General features: G+C 38.0%; 3 protein-coding genes across 5 annotated transcripts; 2 read left to right on the top strand and 1 right to left on the bottom strand.

Annotated features, from left to right (window-relative positions):
- Nucleotides 1-940: 940 nt before the first annotated feature.
- On the bottom strand, nt 941-4,090 carry LOC117614122 (ATP sulfurylase 2). Its single transcript, XM_034342820.1, has 5 exons — nt 3,314-4,090; nt 2,299-2,704; nt 1,807-2,067; nt 1,461-1,547; nt 941-1,322 (listed from the first exon to the last, which is right to left on the bottom strand). The coding sequence occupies exons 1-5, from the start codon at nt 3,871-3,873 to the stop codon at nt 1,185-1,187; spliced, it is 1,452 nt and encodes a 483-aa protein (XP_034198711.1). The 5' UTR covers nt 3,874-4,090; the 3' UTR covers nt 941-1,184.
- Nucleotides 4,091-5,065: 975 nt separating this feature from the next.
- LOC117631402 (5'-3' exoribonuclease 3) lies at nt 5,066-14,924 on the top strand. Of its 3 annotated transcripts, none has more exons than XM_034364546.1 (23): nt 5,066-5,488; nt 5,777-5,879; nt 5,977-6,053; nt 6,815-7,006; nt 7,150-7,269; nt 7,389-7,451; nt 7,599-7,748; nt 8,545-8,709; nt 8,945-9,022; nt 9,125-9,211; nt 9,695-9,955; nt 10,141-10,236; nt 10,743-10,838; nt 10,928-10,998; nt 11,603-11,731; nt 11,808-11,884; nt 11,977-12,017; nt 12,124-12,198; nt 12,299-12,456; nt 12,892-12,996; nt 13,207-13,282; nt 13,723-13,823; nt 13,924-14,924. In XM_034364546.1, exons 1-23 carry the CDS (start codon nt 5,285-5,287, stop codon nt 14,594-14,596), a joined length of 3,198 nt encoding a protein of 1,065 aa, XP_034220437.1. In that variant the 5' UTR covers nt 5,066-5,284; the 3' UTR covers nt 14,597-14,924. The 3 variants fall into 3 exon arrangements, with proteins under 3 accessions (XP_034220437.1, XP_034220429.1, XP_034220446.1); XM_034364538.1 differs by having other exon boundaries at nt 12,880-12,996; XM_034364555.1 differs by lacking the exons at nt 5,066-5,488; nt 5,777-5,879 and having other exon boundaries at nt 5,993-6,076; nt 12,880-12,996.
- Nucleotides 14,925-19,754: 4,830 nt separating this feature from the next.
- Nucleotides 19,755-22,006, top strand: LOC117614123 (cytokinin riboside 5'-monophosphate phosphoribohydrolase LOG1-like). The gene is made up of 7 exons (XM_034342821.1): nt 19,755-20,017; nt 20,490-20,587; nt 20,706-20,736; nt 20,851-20,950; nt 21,094-21,164; nt 21,256-21,399; nt 21,530-22,006. The coding sequence occupies exons 1-7, from the start codon at nt 19,883-19,885 to the stop codon at nt 21,611-21,613; spliced, it is 663 nt and encodes a 220-aa protein (XP_034198712.1). The 5' UTR covers nt 19,755-19,882; the 3' UTR covers nt 21,614-22,006.
- Nucleotides 22,007-24,416: the final 2,410 nt, after the last annotated feature.

The raw sequence follows: 24,416 nt of genomic DNA, 5'->3' as shown, positions 1-24,416 counted from the left end.
TTGCAAGGTTGTACCTCAACCATCTGTATGTGCACATGTAATGTATTACAGATAGGGGGAAATTTTATATGTCAAGTTCAAATTAGTCTATATGGTCCATAACTGACCCACCATACATATATACATAGCAGGGACACCATTCTACTTAGAGGGTCCAAAGCCAGGTTGGATAGTTTGTTGCATGGTCACCATTATAGCCCAACTACAGCAGTGAGGAGGCATAAATGGAGCAATAAAATATAGGAACCAATGAGTTTTGACATAACTTGCTAGCTAAAGTAAATTGGATAGCCAAAAAGCAACTACCCATATAAGTCGATTAAAACTTTACAGTTAAAGAGATCAAAATTTAAGAGAGATTGAACTTGAGACCTCTTTCAATTTTAATGAGAGAAATATTACTAAATTAATAACTAGTTTGTTCAAACTTATAAGGAGAAATTTCAAGTTTTCAACCACCTCTCAAGTGAAGCAAGAAAAGAAGAAAAGAAAAAGGAGATTTCAAACCTCTAACTAGTGCTCACCAGCCTTGTATGAAAGTAACAGTGCTAACAAACATATGAGTTTGAGTTTCTGTTGACTTCACCATGTGGTCAACGCACTCAATAATCGTAACGAATAATAATGCAGGTAACGAATAATGTTGTGCGATTTGAAAACCACACGTGTACGTATACATACACACAGACACAGGATCATAAATGAACTGTTGCTGTTGGAATGATTATTTGCAAATTAAGACAATTAAATTAGTTTCACGTGCCAAATAATAAGTTTCATGGCTGGTACTGGTAGTACTGATCCTTGTTCCGTTCGAACAGACCTGGGCTTAATAGCATAACAATGGAAGGCAAGCCAAGCATTTTCAATATGAAATCGAATGTGACCGGCCCAACCCAAATTATATCAGCTACGTTGAGGTTAAAAAAGCAGCAGGAGCAGGACAAAATAAGAATGCATAAATTGTAGAAAAAAATAAGTACTTGCCCATTATATAAATATAACCTCATAAACAAAAAAATTGGGTGACAAAGGGAAAAAGAAAATCAATATTTTACAGGCATTCGTTAGCAAACACGATGGGTCGGTTATAATCTGGCTAGCGGCTACGTTCTTCTCCTGCTAGACTGGAATTAACTTAGCTGACTGAAACTCTGGTATTAATTTTATCATTGATTTGATATCTAAGTCGACAAAACGGCTTGTTGCTGTGATGCCTCTTCTGTTTGCAAGCTCTCATAATAGTTGACGAGAACCTTCCATCCCCCGGGACACATAAAACCATCAGGAGGGTTTTCTCCGCTCTTTGCAAAAGCTCTCATCTGAAACAAGAAGTGTGTTTACCAAATTCACGTTGAAGATATGAAGACATATGATTTTCCTAATTAATATGGCATTTACCATGAAGCCTTAGCCACAGATACACCATTGACAGCAAACAAAAGGACTTATGTCCCTACCTTGGTTCCAGAGATGAAGAGGAAATCTTTAGCACGCGAAGGATCAAAAAATGCCATCTTTTTCTCCACATTGTCATAAGCTGCCACCTGCCATATATAATTCAAAAGAAGAGTAGTTGGCAGGCACACACAAAGGAGCAAATTATCATCTGTCATTACAAGTGTTGTATCCAGCAACCACCACTAAATCACTGATGAAGCTACTACAATCTCAAGAGCCAAGTGAAATAAACAATTGTGTTGCAGGATATACTACCAAGTAAGAATTCATCAAATTTGAACTAGTATAACTCTGATGTAACAAATCCGTCAGTCAAGACTAAAAGCAGCGTGTAATTTCACCTACCCTGAAAGGCAAAATATTGAGCTTCTCGAGCCCAGGAGCCATGCTTAACACCTTTTTCCCATGGTCAGGGTCATATAAATCCCTCTTCTCTGTTGGGTGTCCCATACCGGCAGGATCACGGCCCACAATGTAGAAATTTGCGCCTGCATTTATCCGTGCTTTGGCATGCCACTGTACCTCAGTTGGGCCTGCATAGTGCATAGGTGATGGGAATATACCCACAATGGTTGTTTCAGGGTCAAGAACTCCATCTTCTAGGACCTGAGCAGAATTAAAACATTTAAAAAGTACCCATTGCAAGAATCACAATGCATCTATGGCACTTGAATGCATATGCGAAAAACATAGCCAATCAACAAAATGGTGAAACACCAAAATGTAAATAGATGATTTGCAGGTTATACGCAACAGAATGCTATCATTTCTGGTGGCAGGTCAAATGCTTAGCGTATCCTAGATCGAAATTATATAAAGGAAATGCATGGTGGTGACCTTGCTATGTTGCTCCATCCGAACATCCAAGGGCACATCATCAGGCTTTGTGAAACCTCCTAAAGGATGAAGCAAAAGAATTGGATTCTTGTAGCCCATTTCCAAGAGTCGCCTGCGTGTATCGTTCATCAACAAAGCATGGCCGTTATGCACAGGATTTCTCAGCTGAAAAGCAAAAACGGCATCAGCCTGACGCCTATCAAATTCTTTGCGGAGCTGTTGAGGAGAGAGTCTGTAGTGATCAAGCCCATCGTTATATTTGATATGCTCTAATACTTCCAAATCGCCGCCAATAAGCCAGTTTCCAGCTGGTGTGATGGCCTCCTCAACATATGGCAATCCCGGAGCGGTTGACCCCCAAGTTCTAGCAATCCTTTCTTCTTTGTTATGCTTGTAAATCTCAATGCTACAACAAATACAAATATAAACGAAAGCTAAGGGATAAGACTAGATAAACTCGGTAAGGCATGCATTTATATTTGTAGTTTATGAAATTTAACAAGATTTTATGTCAATTACACAGGATTTGTGAGAGTCTCTCAATGAATTAGTAAGAAATGCACCTGTTTAATTGTGTTGCATGTGTGTACAGTTCAGTGAATTTCTAAAGGGTAAAATAGTGGATGCCGTATCAGATGTGTAATTACAATAAAGAAATATGCAAATTGACTTTTTAAAATCAGAAACAAGTCCCCATCTTTCACTGGGAACTTGATGCTTGCTTACGCTGTCTGTCACCATACATAAAGAAATACATAATATGACATTTCTTCTGCACGAATTTAGGTGATTATCACTGAATAATATATACAATTAAAATATTTAAAAAAAATACCCAGACGGCATAAATTTCCATGTGCAAACAATCTATACGGCTATTTAGAAGATGAACTAGATTTCTTAACTATCACTATCACTGTACAGACGGAAAAAAAGAGAAAGAAGAAGACGGAATCAAATCATCAAACACTAAACAAGGATTAAAGTAAATAATCGTGCTTGACCAGGGTCTGACCTGCTTAATATACCAATTAAATCTCCATTAGGTCCAAGCAACCCCACATTAGGCAACGACCCAATTCTCTCCTTAGTCTCGTCGTCAATAGCCAACACAATGGGAAGCGACATATTGACCACAGACCCATCTTGGGTTCTCAAGGAATTGAAGTGCAAGCTCTGCAAGTACTGGTCCTCCCTCATGAACCCTCTCAATGGGCTGGCCCATCCCTCGCTGACGACGTGGACCCACTCAAGATCAACCTTTGTAAGATTCACCTTGGGCAGTGACTCTGCCTCCAAGGCCTTGGAGGCTTTCTTGCTCTCCGGCACCACAAGATCAACCAGAGCCCCGCCGTCGGGGTCAATCAGCGAGCTCCTGATGGCGGGTTGACCCGGTAGAGCAGAAGCATGCATTGCGGAATTGTTGGAGACGACGGAGAGTAACGGGTCGCAATGGTAAATGGGTTTGGTTCGAAGCTTAACCTTAAAGTTTGCGACTTTGGTAGTGTTTTTGGAAGTGTTGAGGTTGAGATTGAGGTAGGAGGTGGTAACGTGGAGTTTAATGGTCAGAGACATGGTTGTTGGGATTTGGGAGAATAGTGCTGCTGATGGAGTGGTTGTAGTACAGAAGAGATCCGGTTAATCTGGGAAATTGTAAAATGGCCTCTCAATTTGGCGAACATCTTGGTCTGGTGGGAGAGAAGAGCAGGGAATAACAAGTGATCTACGGACCGAAACAGACCACGCGTTTGCGCTGAGCCTTTGATTGATGCCTGCAGCTGCTGCTTGGTTTTTTTAGTGGTCTCAAACTTAAGTACGTTGGGGACCAGAAGAAGCCTTTTGTCCATTGTGAGGTTTTCATATGGGCCTCTGCTTTGAAAGCAATAGAATGTGATTATTATAAAGCAAATCAAAGCCCAGCCCTCCATCCACACTCAGTGGGTTTTTATTTGATGTACTTTTGCTTTTGGTGGGGTTGGTGGGAAGATTTGTGGAGTGACTGTGAGTGTAGTTTAGTATATGCAAATAGTGGACGTCACTTTCTATTCCATCATATATTATAAAGTTTTGACTTGAATTACATTGGTCAAAATCCTATTTATTGAACTTTAATCCTCGTTTGTTTTCCCCTCCACTTGAACAGCTTCAAATCAGAATGCCAACGAATTCAGCCTACAATTTTGAGTACATACATTCCTTTTCCTTTTCTCTATTATACATGAAGATGAAGCAATCTCCACAAGTCTTCCACAAACAAAATATTGTCATTTGTAGCCCATGACTGGGGGACATCATTGCTTTGGTAGTGCCTTTTCAACAAGCTTTATGGGTTTACCAATTACTATAAATAAAATAGTTAAATAATCTAGTGTTTTGAGTTTCACCAATAAAATGTGTATTTTAGTTTGCGAAAAATAAAAAATTTAATCCAACATATAAAAAATAGAGTCTTATCAAGTAAATAAGGCCCTCACATAATAGAATTTTACGTTGGAGGTGATCGTTGGCATATGGGCCATGTTTGATCGGCCGGTTATAGCAGGCCTTCTTTTTTTATGACGCTGGACTTTCGGTTTTCGTTTTTGGAAACTTTACGGAAATTGTCGGTCGTCTCTAGCTCAGATAGGATAGACAACCGACCTAGGAGGCTACGACTCATTAAAATCCCACTGTTGTAGACATAAAAAAACCCCAGTCTGTGTTTCTTTCTTTTCAACCAAAAATAACCTCGAAGCATCTGCTTATTTTGTCCAATTGGTAGGGGTATAACCGTCCCGTCACTTGGTTTCGTACCCTAATTCGCCCCCAGCGAAGCAATTTCATATCAAAGAAAGACTAGCGCACGGTTTCTGCCTTCGCAACTTTCACATATAGTCTTCCTCCGAGAGCTTCAGTTAGGGTTAGGGTTGCGGTTTTCTTTAACTTTCTTGCGCCTTCTTTTTTGTTGATTTGCGAGAGAGGCCTGCTAGGCTGCGAGCAATTGACAATGGGAGTTCCAGCATTCTATAGATGGTTGGCGGAGAAGTATCCGCTCGTGGTGGTCGACGTGGTGGAAGAAGAACCCGTTGTAATCGATAACATATCGATTCCGGTTGACACCAGTAAACCAAACCCTAATGGTCTTGAATACGACAATCTTTACCTCGACATGAACGGGATTATTCACCCCTGTTTTCACCCCGAAGATAGGGTACGCTTTGATAGATTGATTTCCTTGCTTTGTTTTTTCTACAATGTGATTATGAATATATATATATATACATGGTTTATTTTCTTGTGTTGATTTTGTTTGCTGTTCGTGCATTTATTCGAATTGCAATTTGTATACTTTGATTGTTCAACTACAATGCCTCATGTGTAAAGTATTTCCCCCTTTTATTGGAGTGAAAATTTGCTTTGAATTTGCTTGTCTATGAAATTCTTTATGTATTTTCTGTTAGAGCTGTATGTCTTAACCGTGTTATTTTAACTGATGCAGCCTTCTCCATCAACCTTTGATGAGGTATTTCAGTGCATGTTTGACTACATAGATAGACTCTTTGTGATGGTGCGACCTCGAAAGCTATTATACATGGCTATTGGTGAGTGTTGGAATGGGAACTGAAATTTCCTTTTGTACAAGCGAATGCTATATGGTGTGCAATTTTTGTAATACTGATTATTGTAAACAATTGATAGATGGCGTTGCCCCCAGGGCAAAAATGAATCAACAGCGGTCTCGGCGATTTAGAGCTGCTAAAGATGCAGCAGATGCGGTACGTCCTCTTGTGGATGCTAGGTGGGTCCTCCATGTGTTTGCACGTGAAGGGCTTGTATTTTTCTTGTAACTTCTCATTCTTCTATAAAGTAAGGTTTGTTCATCACAAACAACTGAGAGATGAATAAATCTGCCCATATATCTTGCCTTTACTAGTAACTGAACAAACAAAAGCAGTTTGTTCCCTTGGCACTACAAAATTTCCTCTGTAGCTTATAGTGGAGTATCTGTAGGAGTTGAAAAAATTGCATCTTATAACTATTTCTAGTGTTATCATCAATTGTGATTATATGCATATTCTTCGTTTTATTAGTTATGTTTGTTTTAGTTATTAGTGTCGCAGTTTGTGTTATTTTTAGACGACCCAACAACCTGTTCCTTCTTTGCTCATAACTCTTGTGGTGCTTGTATGGGTTGTTTCTTGAGTGGCCCATAGATGTTTCGATTGCTTGGCAGATATTCTCCCATGATTCTCTTTTCAACCTTAATCAAAGATACCTTTTGTTTTGGAATGTGCATTTGCCATAAGAAATTATATTTGGGGGATACACAGTCTTGAACCATTTAGACGATGCCGGGGCATGTTAATCTCTATTCCTCTCTCTCATTCTGTGAATATGTTTTATTGATTTCTTGAATTCTTGCTTGTAACATTTTTTTTTCAGTTAGGTTTTCCAACCTCCATTGGAAGGGGGGAAGAAAGTAAGAGAACAAAAGCTAAGCATTTCCATTTTTTAATTTTTGGTTTCTCTTTTATAGGCAGCTGAAGAAGAACGGCTACGTGAGGAGTTTGAAACGGAGGGGAGAAAACTTCCACCCAAACAGCAGTCGCAAGTTGTTGATTCTAATGTTATCACTCCTGGGACTCAATTTATGGCTGTTTTGTCAGTTGCATTGCAATACTATGTCCATCTTAGACTAAACAATGACCCTGGATGGAAAAATGTTAAGGTATTTTCCTTGTCTTGTTCCCTTGTCTTCCTATAATTGTGTGGTGGTTCCTTTGCAATTAATATCATGGACATCTTTTTTATTACATTTTAATTGCGATGAATGTTCTACTTTTAACAAATCTTTTATTTTTATTTTTGAAGGTTATTCTTTCTGATGCAAATGTCCCGGGCGAAGGGGAACACAAAGTTATGTCATATATTCGTCTTCAAAGAAATCTTCCCGGTTATGATCCAAATACACGCCATTGCCTGTATGGTTTGGTATATTTCTTCCTTAAGCATTTGCTTGTACCCCATATTCATTTATGCATTACTTTATAAATTGCCCTGATTATGGTTGTAAAAAGTTCCATACTCTATTAATGGGTGGTCAATTACAGGATGCCGATTTGATTATGCTTGCTTTGGCTACTCATGAAGTTCATTTTTCAATTCTTCGAGAGGTTTGCATTTATGATTTTGCAATTTTCATTCTAAAAATCAAATCAGTTTGTATTTCTGTATGGTTACTTTTGTTTAGTAGATGGTTGCCTTTATTTTCATCTTGATTCCAACTAATGCTTGTGGCCTTTGGCAATGCTACATTTTAGGTTGTTTTCACTCCTGGACAGCAAGACAAATGCTTCCTATGCGGTCAGATGGGTCATTTAGCGGCAAATTGCGAAGGAAAGGTGAAACGGAAGGCCGGAGAGTTTGATGAGAAAGCTGATGGCGAGGCTGTGGCCAAGAAGCCATATCAGGTTAGGTTTTTTGCAATGCACTTACCGTAGAGTATACGGATACCATAAAAGAAATGTTTAAATCTCAAAAAGTCCTTTTAAGTTATTATTTTGCCCGAAAGCCCCGACTCCCACAGATTTACCCTTTGCAAAGGTGAAAAATACCAAAGTGTATCTTTTCCCCCCTCAGCCTATCTACTAAAAACTATAAAAGATAGTAATAGTAATCGTCAGATTTCTCTTGTGTGGTATGGTACCCAAATCATTGGTATGAAAGAAAAAAAGGGAGGCTGTCTGTGTCTAGCATTATCAGGTTAGGTTTGATGAGAAAGCTGATGGCGAGGCTGTGGCCAAGAAGCCATATCAATTTAGGTTTTTTGCAATGCACTTACCGTAGAGTATACGGATACCATAAAAGAAATGTTTAAATCTCAAAAAGTTCTTTTAGGTTATTATTTTGCCCGAAGGCCCCGACTCCTACAGATTTACCCTTTGCAAAGGTGAAAAATACCAAAGTGTATCTTTTCCCCCCTCAGCCTATCTACTAAAAACTATAAAAGATAGTAATAGTAATCGTCAGATTTCTCGTGTGGTATGGTACCCAAATCATTGGTATGAAAGAAAAAGAGGGAGGCTGTCTGTGTCTAGCATCATACATTGAAATTGAATATTGGGGGTTGTGATTTTGGGATTGCGAATTTTCAGTTTAGAGCACTTGTGAATGTAGGTTTTGTTGGATAGAACTTGTGGCACATGTTTTGTGTATTTATGAATAATGCGTGACACTATATTTAAGCTCTTATCTCTGTTTTGGCAGTTTCTCAACATCTGGACTCTTAGAGAATATTTGGAGCTTGAGATGCAAATTCCCAATTCCCCAATTGAGATTGATTCTGAGCGCGTCGTAGATGATTTTATATTCATTTGTTTCTTTGTTGGCAACGATTTCTTACCACACATGCCGACACTGGAGATTCGTGAGGTATGCAACATTTTATTAAGCCTAATAAATTGGACTATATTGATATTTCTTTCCCCTATCATATTGACAGAGGTATATATGAAAGTTTTTATTAAAAAAAATATTGTCCATGTAGTAACTTAGTAGGGTGGTAAAATAACATAAAAAAGATTCTTCTTGTGGCCTTCTCTTGGTGATGAGGTAAATAAGAGGAGAATATTATCCTGTTATAATTTTCTCGTTTGTGATTTTTCAGGGTGCGATCAACTTGCTTTTCGCTGTATACAAAAAGGAATTTAGGGCATTGGGTGGATATTTGACTGATGGAAGCAAGGTATGTAACCGACTGTATTGCAGGCTATTTAAGTAAATAATTTACATTTGGCTTTACCATGTCCTCTGTAGTATTCTTATTTTTTTGTATTTTTTTCCTCAGCCGAATTTGAGTCGAGTAGAGCATTTCATTCAGGCAGTTGGTTCTTATGAAGATAAAATATTTCAGAAAAGAGCTCGATTGCATCAGGTTTGTTCTTTAGTTGCCACAAGAAGCTAACTTGAGGGGAACTTCATCTAGTTACCATATTTGTCGTTCATTGAGTGAAGCTAGGCAAGATCTTGGTTACTGGCCCTAGCTGCTGCAGTCTTCTTATCTTGTTCCCACCTTGTTTGATGTGATTGTATAACTGCTTTGATGTTACATGATTTTGTGTACGAGGGGAAGAGACTTATTGATTGACATAATTGGTTAGTTTGGTATGTTTGTTTAGGCTGTTTAGGTTAACCTCTAAGGTCCAGAAAGAAGTGAAATAGTGCTTATTGATTGACATAATTGAAAAGGTAGGATTCTAATTATGATAGTAGCATCTTACTGTCAAAGGTTTTAATGGTGATGAGACTGCTTTTTGTGCATCCTATCATTTTCTGAGGTGATCATATTTTATTTATATAATTTTAAATTCAAGCCACATTTGCTCAACACAATCCTCCCCTCCCCTCCCCTTTCCAGCGGCAGGCAGATAGAATAAAGCGTGAGAAGGGGCAATTGAGAAGAGGAGATGATGCAAGGCCCGAAGTGCAACCAGATTCATTAGTTGCAGTTTCTCGTTTTCATGGTTCTCGTCTTGCTTCAGGTCATTCGCCTTCCCCCTATCAACAATCTGGAAAATTTAATGGTCAAGCGAATCCTCGAAAGGTAGCACGTTTGTCTTTAGAGGGGTCAACCATCGGTGCTGCTATTGTTGAAGCTGAGAACAGTCTTGAAGGAGATGTATGTTGTTTATCATAAAAAATCAGTTTTACACAAAACATCTATCGTCTGACATATACAGGCTGATCTTTATCGTGTTATTTCATAATAATTATATTACAAATAGGATTTAATGTCTAACGAATTCTGCTGGTATACATTAATAATTATTTGGTCCCTAAGCTGCCACCTCTTTTTGGTTATAGGTAGATGGAAACAAAGAAGAATTAAAAGCAAAGTTAAAGGAGGTTCTGCGCGAGAAATCTGACCTTTTTAACTCGGGAAATGGTGATGAAGACAAGGTTTGGTTACTTGTTTTTAACTTGCGAGAAATCTTATATTGTGTATTTGGTATTGCTGTAGATGTTGATTGGTACACATTTTTTGTATATCGAAGTTGAAAACGTATGTGTTTATAAATCGTTTGAAAGCTATTTTGAGATATTGAACATTTACGGAGTGTGCATGTAACTTGCAACCACAGTAGCATGTGTACCTGCAAGCATCACTTGTGGACAATGTTTTGTTTTTGTTATTTTTCATAGAGTTTGATTTTTATGTTTCAAAAGTATGGTAGTTTGACGAATAAATGTTTAACTGTTGTTATGCATATGGGTCTTGTTGCATTGCCATGTTTATCTGTATAATTCTATGCTAAGTGAAAACAGAAGAATTATCAATTTCAAGCTCATTATATTATCTCAATACTATTCAGTTTCATAATACTGGTTAAGTTGATAATTGATATGCATGAATTATACAATAGAAGCTTGCATTATTAATGGGATTCTTTGTCTTATTTCATTAGGTTAAATTGGGAGAACCTGGGTGGAAAGATAGGTATTATGAAGAAAAGTTTTCTGCAAAAACTCCTGAAGAACGTGAAGCAATTCGAAAAGATGTTGTATGTATATGAGTTCTTGTATTGCTTATGTCAAATGTTTATTTGTAAAACCCATTTGTATTTTTCTCATGTTTGTGCTGATTGGGTAGGTTTTGCGATACACGGAAGGTCTATGTTGGGTGATGCACTATTATTATGAAGGGGTTTGTTCATGGCAGTGGTGAGTAGTTTGTGATCTCTACCTTCCTTCTTCTCGTATGTTGCTATGGTAGCTCAAGTTTCACATTTCCACTATGATGTGTTTTTGTTCTTTAGAATTGATGCGTTGATGTTACTGAGAATATACCTCACAAGAGGGTGGGTCATACTCTCATCATTCTGTAATTGAGGGTTTCTAACTATGTATTCTTTTACTACTCTAGCATTTGTTTTTTTGGCTGAAATTATCATCTGGATGTGGTGGTTAGTGCTGTATAAGGATTGGTTTAAGCACATGCAGGGTTAGATTATCACACAAAAACAGTAATAACATATTGAAATAATGTTTGTTTTACCATTGAAAGCAGGACTAAGCAATGTAGTTCTAAGATGTGAAATGCCAATAGATTGACTTTGGTAATTTCTTTTCAGATTCAATCGCTTAAACTCGAGGGTGATGTGGTGTTTTATATTTACACGCTGATGTGGTTAAAAAATAAATCATATTAGCTGTATATTATTTTTTAGGGGAAGTTACATAGATGATTAATTTGAACAGAAATAAATATCTGCATCGATGATGTTAGTTAAATATCTTTATCATGCCGATGAATGTCCCTTTTCAGGTTTTATCCCTATCATTATGCACCATTTGCATCTGATCTCAAGGACCTTGACCAGCTAAATATAAGTTTTGATTTGGGCTCTCCCTTTAAACCATTCAATCAGCTGTTGGGGGTTTTTCCTGCTGCAAGGTGCGGTGTTGATTTTTTCCTTTTATGTGTAAAAGATTTTCCATCAAGCAATGCACTAATGATAATCCATTTGCAGCTCCCATGCCCTTCCTGAGCAGTATAGGAAGCTGATGACTGATCCAAACTCACCTATCATTGATTTTTACCCTGTTGGTATGTTTTCTGTCTAAAGATTGGCGGTTTAGCTCTTATTTGGGGTTGACTTGCTTATTAAGACACTTCTCTGAACCTTTGTTTGGAACCAGATTTTGAAGTGGATATGAATGGGAAGCGGTTTGCTTGGCAGGTATCTGTCTCTTATTGTAACTTATTTTGGTTTTATGCATGATGGGAATTATGTATTTTGGACGACTGTCAAGTGTAGTCTCTGACATCTTTTTGCTTTTCTGAAGGGTATTGCGAAGTTGCCTTTTATTGATGAAGCCCGTCTTCTTGCTGAGGTTGAAAAACTCGAACATACATTAACGGTATGTAATCTTTTGAGTTTGCGTTACAGGCTCTAACTTCCTCTCTTTGTGCTCCCAGTAGTATTTGTTTTTCAACTCCGCTTTCATTTACTGAGTGCAGGAAGAGGAGACCCGTAGAAACAGTGTGATGTTTGAGATGCTTTTTGTTACATCGTCTCATCCTCTCTCTGTATGCATATATTCTCTTGACAATCGCTGTAAACAGTTGACAGACAAAGAGCGAGTTGAAGTTAAGGAGCAGATCGATCCCAAGTACAGGTTTGTGCTGCAAATCTATACATTAAATTGACTTTATGCTTTGGTGAACAACTTTTCAATACTATTGGGTATTGATTGGTTGTTTCTCTTGATTTGGCAAAGCTTATGCTATTAGATCATACGGCTAGTATTCCATATTGTAGGTGTGGAAGATTCAAGTTGCTTTATTATGTGTTTATATATAATATTATTCTTGAGGATCATGCTCTTTTTTGGTATATTTTGTTTGAATAAGGATATTTCTATCCAGAAAAATCCGATGTTTTAGTAGTCAAATTTTGGTATGTATAGATGGAAATCATTTTCTGTGCCAGCTGTTATGTCCCTATCTGCTACATGATTATCAAGTTTTATTTTGTTCTCTGTTTTTCATGTTGACCGTATATTTAAGAACTGTTTGGATTATTTTCTGATTTTATTTAGGGATGCATGCAGTGAAGGTATGAACGGTTATATATCTCCTTGCACTGGAGAGCCTTGTCCTCCGGTGTTCCGGTCTCCTGTTGAAAGCATGGAGGATATTATGGACAACCAAGTAATGTATGTTTTTAAAATGAAAAGTTTATTTGCTATATTTTATGGACTTAGCTATAAAGATTTCCCTAGATTTCTCATCACACTCTCCCTGTTCTCTAAAGCTCCATTTATTAATATAAAAAAAGTGGCTTCATTAATAGATGTGTTTTTATTTATTTATTTATTGAAGTGATCGTGCATTTCCGAAATGTAATGTTTTCCCTTTATGTTCAGATGTGCGATATACAGACTACCAGATGGGCATAAGCATATAACTCGACCACCTGCAGGTGTTATATTTCCTAAGAAGGTAAATCTTGTTTATATTTATCTTAAGATGCTTTTCAATCAGAATTTTGTTATATGATATACATATGAGTGGTGATTGTTACTTTGTGTGTTTTTTAATGCGTTTACATGACTTGGCTATTACTGTAATTTCAAGCAACATTAAAGTAATCAAAGTAACAATACAAATGTAGCTGATGACAAACCGGCTTGAACAATACTGCTTCTCGCATTTTAGGATTCTCTTTTAAGCGTCTCACTTTGTTACTTATGGTCGGATTTAGGATAATAATCATATGATCATATACATCAATATTTAGCAAGTTTGAGAGTACAGTGATTAGCAATGAAAAGAACAAGGGTTATAGGTGTTGACTTTTCTTTCTTTATGGAGAATGTAGCTGCACTAGTTTGATGATGGTTCTCGTTCTAGCATATCAATTTACATCAAGTTAATTTCAGATTGTGTCAGTGGGGGATTTGAAGCCTGCACCTGTTTTGTGGCATGAAGAGTCTGGGCGAAAGCCATTTGAAAATGCCAGAAGGCCATTTGACAATGCCAGGTTAGACCCTGCTCCATTATCCCGTTTGATAAAAGGCAACACCCTGCCTCCTACCCAGCAATTTATCTTCTACAATTATGGATTTTGCTTTCGTTTTCAGGCAGAACCCTCCTGGAAGCATTTCTGGAAGACATCTCGAGGAAGCGGCACATCGCCTTATTGTTAATAGCTTACAGCCTAAGGTAGACTCCAATGGGTATGGCAATCAGATGCATGCCCTTCGACCATCTTATGTCGGGCCTCCGAATTACCCACCACACCATTCCTTCACCAATAACGGAAGCTATGCACAGGGACACAGTAGAATGCCACCACCTAGAACAATCCACCATCCTCAAGCTCAACACCGAGCTTCCAATGTTAATGCCATCCCAAGACATGGTGACCCTGCATATAATGATCGACATTCTTCGTCAGCTGCCCACCATCATCAGAATAGCTCTCATACTCAACATTATGAAAGGAGTTCTGGGCAAGGATACCACCATTCAGGAAATCACCAGAGCGGAGGACCAATCTACCCTCAGAGACCTATTCCACAAGCTCCACCAGGGGTCACTCCTGTTCCTTATCAAGGCGGGTATAACAACTATCAGAATTACCAACCATCTGGACCCCCTGCTCAAGGTTTTGATGGCTGGGTTCCACAGGTTAGCCAGAACCCGGGCAGAGGGTATGGCCGCCCTCAACAGTCTGGAAACCAGTACTCCGGATTGGACAGAAGAGGCCATAGGAGGCCACCTCCACCCCAGCCTGGGTATGGCCACAAGTAGAGTGAGTTTCTTCTGCTTGTGCTGAAATTGTTGTACTATATACTCGGATGTCAAAATGGCAGCATAAATTATTTTTCGATTAGTTGTGTTTCTGTTACACTATAAGCGCTATCCATGGAGTGGCGACTCGGCAAAGTATTGGTCGGTGGAGAGCAGATTGTATAAGTGGGACAACCCCAAATTGTCGTAACAGGTGAGATTCGAGTATTGAGTGCATTGAGTAATTTATTTTTTCAAATTGTAATCGCGATAGTGTACTGAGTTAAATTTTTTCTAATTGTAATAGCTGGTTGCCATGATAAAAGCTTGGGTTCGTCTGTTTTTTTTTTTTTTACATAAAATTGGGTTGAGTCAATTTTGTTTAGTGCTTTTTTCTTAATAGGCCGTGTTTATGCCACCCTACAACATGTATGTGCTAGGCCCATAATCATCTCGTGTGCTTCTTTTTGTGGTTACAATTTCTGTTGGCAGCAGAAGACCAATAGGCCCATTATAACATTAGGGCAGCCATGCTCACCCTATCTCGTACATTCTCGCCATTAGCGTCGTTACCCTAAGCAAGTACACATCCTCTTGCGATCTAAATACAAAACCCTAGAATTAACACAGGAAAAATGTGTGAACAAAAAAATTGGGTAACAGTGCTCGTCCCCATTAATGACGTCGCGGAGAGATCATGCATTGTCGCCATTGACGGTGTCCTACGAAAGCCGCTTTGTTCTCCTCTGCCATCGAAAAGCCCTAAACCCAAACGATGCTGGTAACTATCAGGAAGCTAGCATCGATATAGTTGCTGTATTTCTGAGAAATACTAATCATCGATCTGTCTCGAGAGAAAATCAGATCGCGCAAATGTAGAATTGAATTCCTAGAAAATTACAGAAGCAAAATTTTCTCTAGGAAATCATAAACCCGGGCCTTAGTTTTCTATTGAATCCCTAGCCCTGGGCCTCAAGGAGTCGGCGTTATGAATGGCCCAAGGCGGGTCCCGATAGTTATAGTCCTTTTACCGTATCAAAAGACATTTTTGTCCTTGATGTTGTAAACTGAAATTGTTTGAGGAGAGAATCGAAAAGACCTTTTTCTCCTCTGCCATCAAAAGACGTGTCATGAGTGTTAAGTGTTTTCTTTTTTTATTATTGAAATGAAAATACACAAGACACCCAATTCTTTTTTATTTTATTTTCATATAAGTGATATTAGTTGAGGAGAGAATCGAACTAAGATCTCAGGTGCATGAATAAATACTTTTAACCACTTGAGTTATAAATTCTTTGCATACTCATTTTCTTTTGCTAACTATTTACCCCGTCCCTAGATATGGCGACAAAATTAACTTTATAAATAAATAAAAAAGTACCCCTTCCCAACATGTTTGTCATGAGTCATGATTATTGGCCAAAAATTAAAACATGTTTGTCATGACTTGTTAACCTCTTGTTATGTATGCATGCGTCTCATTATTTTATTGGTAATATCATCTTCCATTAAGTATTGTCCCTGTGCTGTGTAGGCGGATGATGAACAACAAAACAAAGTGTGCAAAAAGAATTAATAATAGCATTAAAATTGAGTGTGGTAGTAAATCTCACCCTTTGAATTGAATTTCTATGAAGTTAGCACGAAAAACTCGTACGCATTTGAAGTCATAAATGTCCTGCGAAGAAGATATGCGCGATAAAATTGAGAGTAATCAGATTCAGAACAAAACCAAGCGCACGAGTGCACCGCAATCACAGCTTGTAATGGTCGGGTGGTGGGGAATTTGGGGACCCATTATTGCTCCTCTTCTTTCACAAAATTGAAAATTGAAATCCAATCTCTCTCTTACTTTTTATAAATTGGAGATAAAACAGGATTAGTTTTGGAAATTGGAATGTTTGATATCCACGTATTGAGTTGAGTTCATAGTCATACCTCCATTTCTCACTCAAACATTTATCCGAAATATTATATTTATCCGGTCCACAAAAAGAGCTGCTGCGATTGAATGTATACGGTCGAGCATGACCTAATCCAGTAAAGATTTGGATTGATGGATGATGATGATGGGGCCGTTGCTTTGATTATTAAATACAAGTATTTTCCGTGAAGAATATTATTTTTATTAGAAGTAGGAACGCATTAAACAAATTTAGAACTGGGCAAGAAATCCTCCTATTATTTATATATATGAAGGAATTTGAGCAGCAAAGCAAACCCCATGAAGGAAGGAAGGAAGGAAGGAAGGAATATATAATTGATAAATATAGGTCCTCATGTAGTCATCTATGACGCATGTTGGTGTAGTGAATGTCAACAGTACTGATTCATCATGGCGATTATATTATTCCAATTCTATATATCTAACCCTTCACACTTTTCTTTACAAATCTATAAATTAACAATCGACCCCTACTTCCAGCGTGCATGGCATATCTTGTATGGAGGAGGAGGAAGAAGAAGAAGAAGAAGTAGGGTTTTCATTGGCCACGTGGTCTCGTTTACTTAGTCATAGAATTCGGCGGTGGACAACGAATCATGAACATGCATTGGTCTCTCTGATCTGACTTGCCAACTAAAAGAAGCCATGAAACGAAACAGATTAGACTCAAAAAGGTCATGACTGGTTTCCTCTTATTTTATATTTTTATATTGGATTATATTGGAGGAGTCGTTTTATTCTTGTCACGCTAGCTATACTAGGGCTAGTTTCCCAGATGAGTCGTCAGTTGGTTGGGGATGTGTTCAATTCTAAACGACATTATAAAAAGTAACAAACCAGTCAAATTCTTCAACCCACTTGTTAAGTTGTTAGTGAAGGACAAAACTTCCCTTTATGGAAACAAATTAAAAAACCATATAGAAATGAACAAATCAAACCTGACTCGTTTAGTCAATTAATGGTAGATATATAATGGTGACATGACATATATGCCAAGAAGGCAGGTAAGGTTGAGAAGGAAATGAATATTTTAATGGGTTTGATCGGAGAAACCAGTCACCCCACCCTTGAAGTTAGAATGGAATTTTAATATGCTTTTTAGACCTGCAACTAAAACACGTGGTTATGAGGCGGATTAGATGAGCTTGTGGGAAAGGAAATTAGAGCTCTCGACTCTTTGAGTAGGGTGTACCAAGTTTCGTATGATAAACAAAGCTTATGCATATTTACATTTTGGTTTGTGAATGAATGAAACCCATTAATTCCTCCTCTTTAGGCAAAAGATAATCGAATGCAATAGTCAATAAAGGAGCCATTCACGGCCCAAAAGGTAAGCAAACCATCTCCTCCTCTTTATTGCATGTATCATGTATGCAAACACAAATCAATATACCCCACCAACACTCAGAAAGACAAAAATAAAGGAATATATATACTTTTTAATTTCATCAAAAGAACTAAAACATCAAAAGATAAGTTACTTTGGAACATTCTAAACTATTAGAAAATAACGTCTATCATTCCTCAGCATTATGCAGCACTGAACTTTGATTGGAAGGGAATATTCTCCATCTGAATCCTTGCACTGGATGTTTGAATTTCCATGTGAAAATGTATCTGGAACATGCAAAAAATTCTCCAAAAAAAGTTTGGGATAAGGTCGGCTTTACTTCATTTCAACCATCTTTTGTCTAAAACAACTTTATATGTTGTCGGAATTTCCAACTATACAATACAACTTCTCGAATATTACATGACTTTTTCCTCTTTTCCTGAAAAAAAAGAAGAAGAAAGAAACTGAAAATCTTAATCTAGAGACGTGTGCCACGTGATAGCACAGTGATATATATACACACTCGCAAGATATGGTAATTGGTATGTAGATAAAACAGGATGAATCAATTTATTTAAGATTAATTATGAAAAAGTCAAATTAGACTTGATGAAATTAAAATAACTGGTTCAAGTGCAGAATTCTACTTATGGTGATATATAAATATATATAATTACTTTGAATAGGCTTTCATGTAAATAAGATTTAATAAATAGATCTACATATGATTTAATATTTATGAGTAGCTAGGTACCACCTGGATATTTAATTTGCAAGTTGAAGAATATGGGAGAAGAACATGGCACGATAAACCATCTGGCTAGCTAGCTACTATATCTGCCATTTCCATTTGTATTTTAAATTACATGATTAACAAATGGATGTATCATAATAAGTAATTGTACTTTCAGAATCTTCCAAGCATATATTGCATGTCCTCGTCACTATATAACTACACCATAAGTTGCTGTACGCTTCATGTGTCCCAATACTGCTCTCAAGTTTACAGTTCAACTATTCCCAAGTGGATTTTATTATAATTATTAAAACCAGCTTTAATTAGCAAAATAATCCAATAAGCATGCGAATATATTAATTAATCTAGAAATCAAGTATGTGATATACTCTTAATTTTTTATATATAAATAAAAATAATAGATTGCATTTATAATTTATACACAAAATGCCGGTACAAATACATATAAACACACAAGATTATTATAAATACATAAATATAAGTGCGAGAATAACACCTGCAACAACCTAAATAGCACAAAGCGTACCTCCACTGATAACCATAAAAGGACAAAAAAATTCTGACATAAAAGTCGTAAGTTTTCAAAAGTAAGGCAGAGAAGGGGTATTTGTGCATCTCAAAGCATATAGAAGAGGGGAGGACGAGAGAACAGTGACCTCCTCCCTCTCAAAGTCTGTGCGGCACTCGAGACGTCTTTTCATGAGAGGGAAACTGTGGGAATATTATTTTTAGAACGAAGGAATTAAAAATTCTTTTTGTGGTTCGTATTTTAATTTCACGTTAAAGGTTAAAAACTCCATTATTTGTTTCAGGGATTGGGATTTAAAGGCAAAATTCCTCTGTTAAACTCGTTCGTTTATTTGTTTGCAATTTTCATCCTTTCGATTCAGCAAGTGCTAAACGAAGCAGGCATTAAAGCAAAAAATTTAAAAGAATATCCCATACCGTCATTCTGTTCCCAAAATTAAGGAGCGTACAATAACTCAGCGTCAATATCAACGTGAAATTCATTCTCACGAGACGAGAAATTGAGAGATGTGATGTGATGTGTGGGGCATTCGTTTTTTCCCCTTCCTTTCCTTTTTTCCTATATAAAAAAGAACCAATAGAACCAATTTCATTCCCTCTACTTTTGGCAATGGCTTTCAATTCATAGGGATGGCTGGCTGACTGTTGAACACAACAAACTCATTCACGTTAAGGGCCTCTCTCTGTCTCTGTCTCTCTCTCTCTCTGCAAAGAAAACCATATTGGTTTCAGGCCTTCCCTCTAATGGAGAATAATCAACAACAACAACAACAGGCTCCAATGAAATCAAGATTCAAGCGTATCTGTGTTTTCTGCGGTAGCAGTCCTGGGAAGAACCCAAGCTACCAGCTTGCTGCTATCCAACTTGGCAAACAACTGGTACTGTTGCTTCTTACTGTTTCTAAAGCTTATAGCTTTATTGTTGTTTCCCCTTTCACATATTGAATGAAGCTCATAACTTCATAAGCAGAACCCGTAATCTGTAAGAATAATTGATATTTATGTGTCATTTTTGAAGTTAATCGAAGATTCAGGTACCCAGAAGGCATTTTCAATTGGGTCTGAGGGGGTTTTGAACTTTGAGCCATTGATTTGGCTTTGAATTCAATCTTTCTAGTCCGAATTCATAAAAAGTAGTAATCTTTCTAGTATCTTCTGATTGTTGGGTTGGGTTGGAACAGTGCATGATGAATTATTGAGAAAAGTGATGACTGGATATTTCCTCAAGGAATTAAGGAATAAACAATCATAAAGTGATATATGAATGATGGCGTAAATGTTGGGTCTCTTGTAATTATATATGTTTGAACTGAGGCACGTCTGTTTACTAATATAAAAAGAAACATTGCAGGTTGAAAGAAACATTGACTTGGTTTATGGAGGAGGAAGCATTGGATTGATGGGTCAGGTCTCCCAAGCTGTCTATGATGGTGGTCGCCACGTGTTGGGGTAACTTATCCCATTTGCCATCTCTCTCTCTCTCTCTCTCTCTCTCAGCTGCCCTGCCCTGCCCTGCCTATAAGATTTTCTTTATAGTTAATATCTTTAGCTCTGTTTTCTTTTGCAGAGTAATTCCCAGGACTCTCATGCCAAGAGAGGTAATAGTTCAATTTCTTACTGGTATAAGTTAGTTAACTGGTCGAGTGATTAAGTAAGATCAAGTTTATAATTCAAATCAAATCCCAAAACTCAATGTGTATATGTAATCTCAGATCACAGGAGAGCCTGTGGGAGAAGTAAGAGCTGTATCGGGCATGCACCAACGCAAAGCAGAAATGGCCCGCCAAGCTGATGCATTTATTGCCTTACCAGGTATCCAAAAACCTCATAATATATTTAATTTAATTTAATTTAATTTAATTTAATGTTCTACATGGACGCGCGCGCACACACATCATTTAGTTTCAGATTATATATTAATCATCCATATTCCATATGTTGATGTTGGTTAACAGGTGGTTATGGAACCTTAGAAGAACTATTGGAAGTCATCACTTGGGCTCAGTTGGGAATTCATGATAAACCAGTAAGATACAAGAAATTCAGCTATCCTCCTTGTACTCAACTAAATTAGATAATTAGGGGCTGATTAAGAAAGTTAATTATTTTTAATGCAGGTGGGGCTGTTGAACGTAGATGGCTACTACAATTCACTGCTATCGTTCATAGACAAGGCTGTGGATGAAGGTTTCATTGACCCTGCAGCCCGTCACATTATTGTCTCTGCCCAAACTGCCCAGGAACTCATGTGCAAGCTAGAGGTGCATTTTAATATCTTAATTGTCATCCCTTAACACGTGGCTAGCTACTGTTAAAGGAAAAAACTGATGATTGATGGGATCTGGCCCGTCCATTTTTATTTCTTCTGACGGGTTTGATTTGTCCAACCAGGAATATATTCCTAAGCATTCTGGGCTAAGTTGGGAGATGGAGCAACAACTGGAATTCACTGCAAAGTCAGACATTTCTCGTTGACAAGTTTCCCTTCAATTATATTATACAGGCCATGAGTATGTCGTGGAGGATTTATGACCCTTAGATTACAGCAGATTTCTTCTAAGATACACACAAGCAAAGCAGTCTCCCCCCAACCCCATATGTAGATGTGGAGCTCCATTAGGAAAAGAAAAAAGAAAAAAGAAAAAAGGAAAAAGAAAAAAAAAGTGCCCACAACACAGTTGTTTTAATTAGCTGTGGATCATCATGCTTTGAATTTCTTTTTTCTTCGGAATTTTTGATTTAATTTGTCAATTAGAATCTGACCTGGATCACAATACCTGTGATTTGATTTCTAGTTCCTCATGTCGGTGATTTATGATATTTTGTATATTTTATTAATTTAATTTATATTATAGTTTGAAGAGTTTATGGGCTGTTGCAAGTTGACGAAAAACAAAAGCGAGTGATAGTGATGGAGAGAAATTGCATAAAGATCAGATCAACAAGCAGAAAAGAAGGGGAGGATGCCCTTTTAAATTCTTTTAAGTGTTGGAAATTGATTGTCACCTAATAAGTTCACCATTATTTTGGTTGGTTCTTACATTTTATCAGTGTACTAGAGACATAGCATTACAATATTTATTTGTCTATATATGAGCTCAAGTGACTAAAACTCGATGTATATAAGCTCATGCGTTCGATGCTTTTCAATAATTAAGAATTCATTTATATAAGTTCATGTGTTCGATTCTTTCCTTCAGTGTAGTTTTCATTATAATTTTTATAAAGAAAAATGACAAAGGAGACGGGGAAATATAAGGAAAAATTACTTTTACTTGTTGGGTGAAGATGGAAAGGTTACGCATGAACCAAGCTGTTGATATTTTGTGAACTTTATCCTTTTTTTGTGAGTGAGTGGTCTGAAGAGTCTTCGAAGGTGGAGATTATTTTTCGGTGGTGGACTCTGGTGGGTTGGTTGGTGACTAGGCTGGGATGATTCATTATGTAGAATAGTGGACAGGACACCTGTCCTCGACCGTACCATGTACTAAAGGAATGAGAAAAGCTATGGTGATGCTGGAAGGAAGAAACTAGGTGGCCTGGCAGTGGCCCCTCTCTCTTTCTTTCCATGATGGTGCTGCTGCTATTTTGGCCATAGATGTTCTAATCGCTTAAGGACAGTGAACTTGTGAGAACCCATGTGGGGGAGCCTAATTGTGCAGAAAAACTTATATAAAATAGGAATAACATTATTTTATTATTTTCAATCAATCCCATATTGTCATACAGAAAAGTTATCACACGTGATATATCATGATTGACTGGAAATAGTAAAATAGTGCTATCCTCGTTTCATGCAAGTGTTTCTCTTATGAGAATGTGAAGGTTGAGAAACTTAGGAAGAGCTTATAAGGAATTGGACTACTTCCCCTCATTACAAATTGGTTTTGGAGTGAAACCTCAACTTTTTTTATAGTATCAGAGCCATATTTCACGTGTTGGGCCTAACGGCCACACGTGCTCTCACATCACCCAATATATATGTTGTCCAAATATTAAGTTTGAAAGTTTGCAACATGTGCAGGAGCGTGTTAAGAGTGTTTGTTCCATATTGAAAAGTTAGATGACCTAGCCTGGGGTTATAAGGAGTTGGGCTGTCCACGTGTGAAAGCTCAACAGCCACACGTGCTCCACGTAACCCAATATGTGTTGCTTATGTGTTAAGTTTGAAAATTCACCACACGTGTGTGAACGTGTGAGAATATGAATGTTAAATTGTCCTAAATGAACTCATAAGAGCAAGCCCAATGAAGGCTCTAAACGGAGCTGCACCACCTTTAGGCTTAGCACATGGGGTAAAAAAGTCATCCCCAATAAAAGCAAGTTAGGTCTTTAAAAACTCAAGCATCGACGGAGGGTTGCATCCACCTCCATATATATAGGGCTCTGGTTGAAGACATTGAAACCAAGCGGGGCCCATTACCTGGAAAGTTGAAGCCTACTTTAGGTACTGCCATTTACTCGCTTGCGCACCTCCTTATGGTTACTCACCCGGATATGCTTTACTTGGCTGACCTTGTGTGTTTTTTGTTTCCTTGTGTCGGTGTCGGACGGCCTTCTTACGGCTTTTTTGGCGCTCACTTGATCCTGAATTCTTCGAATACGCCCGTCGCGCCACCCGGGATGATAGCCCACATCCTCAATCTATACAAGCAAGCTGTCATACTTGCATGTCGCCCAAGCCTTGGCGACATATATATTCCGAATGTCCCACATAACCATCTATGCATTGCATGGTGTCGCAACCCATGCGTACCGGCATCCGAATATCTTCCTTCAATATTAGACAAGGCCGAACCCAAGCCAAGTCCCCAGTTATCCTTCAACAATCTTATGCCCGCCCTTATGACTATCTCTAATGTCATAAGGATGCTCGCTTAGTGCCACAAGGGTGTAAGCACCAGGGGTGGTGGAGAGCATGACACCATGTCACCCCCTATATAGCATTTTATGCATTTAGCCTTCTGCTAGGAAGGAACATCACCTATGCACGAGGAGTCATAATTGGGCATAACTTCTTCATACGAACTCCGAATGGCAAACCGTCAGTTGCGTTTCATGCGTCTCGACATCACGAACATATTCCGTATTTTGGGTTTCCTCAGATTCCTCCCGTAACCTTTGGAAATACCCAAAATACCCTTCACAAGTGCAACTCGGCCAACACCTACCATTCTAGCTCTTAAGCTATCGCCCGTCCACACTTGGACTACCTCATAAGCGCATAGATGTCCCAACGGAGTCGCGGTAACACTTGTCTAAGTGCGACCCGTGACAT

Source organism: Prunus dulcis, chromosome 1 (assembly GCF_902201215.1).
Source record: "Prunus dulcis chromosome 1, ALMONDv2, whole genome shotgun sequence".
NCBI classification, from domain to species: Eukaryota; Viridiplantae; Streptophyta; class Magnoliopsida; order Rosales; family Rosaceae; genus Prunus; species Prunus dulcis.
This window is presented reverse-complemented; position numbering and strand designations above follow the sequence as displayed.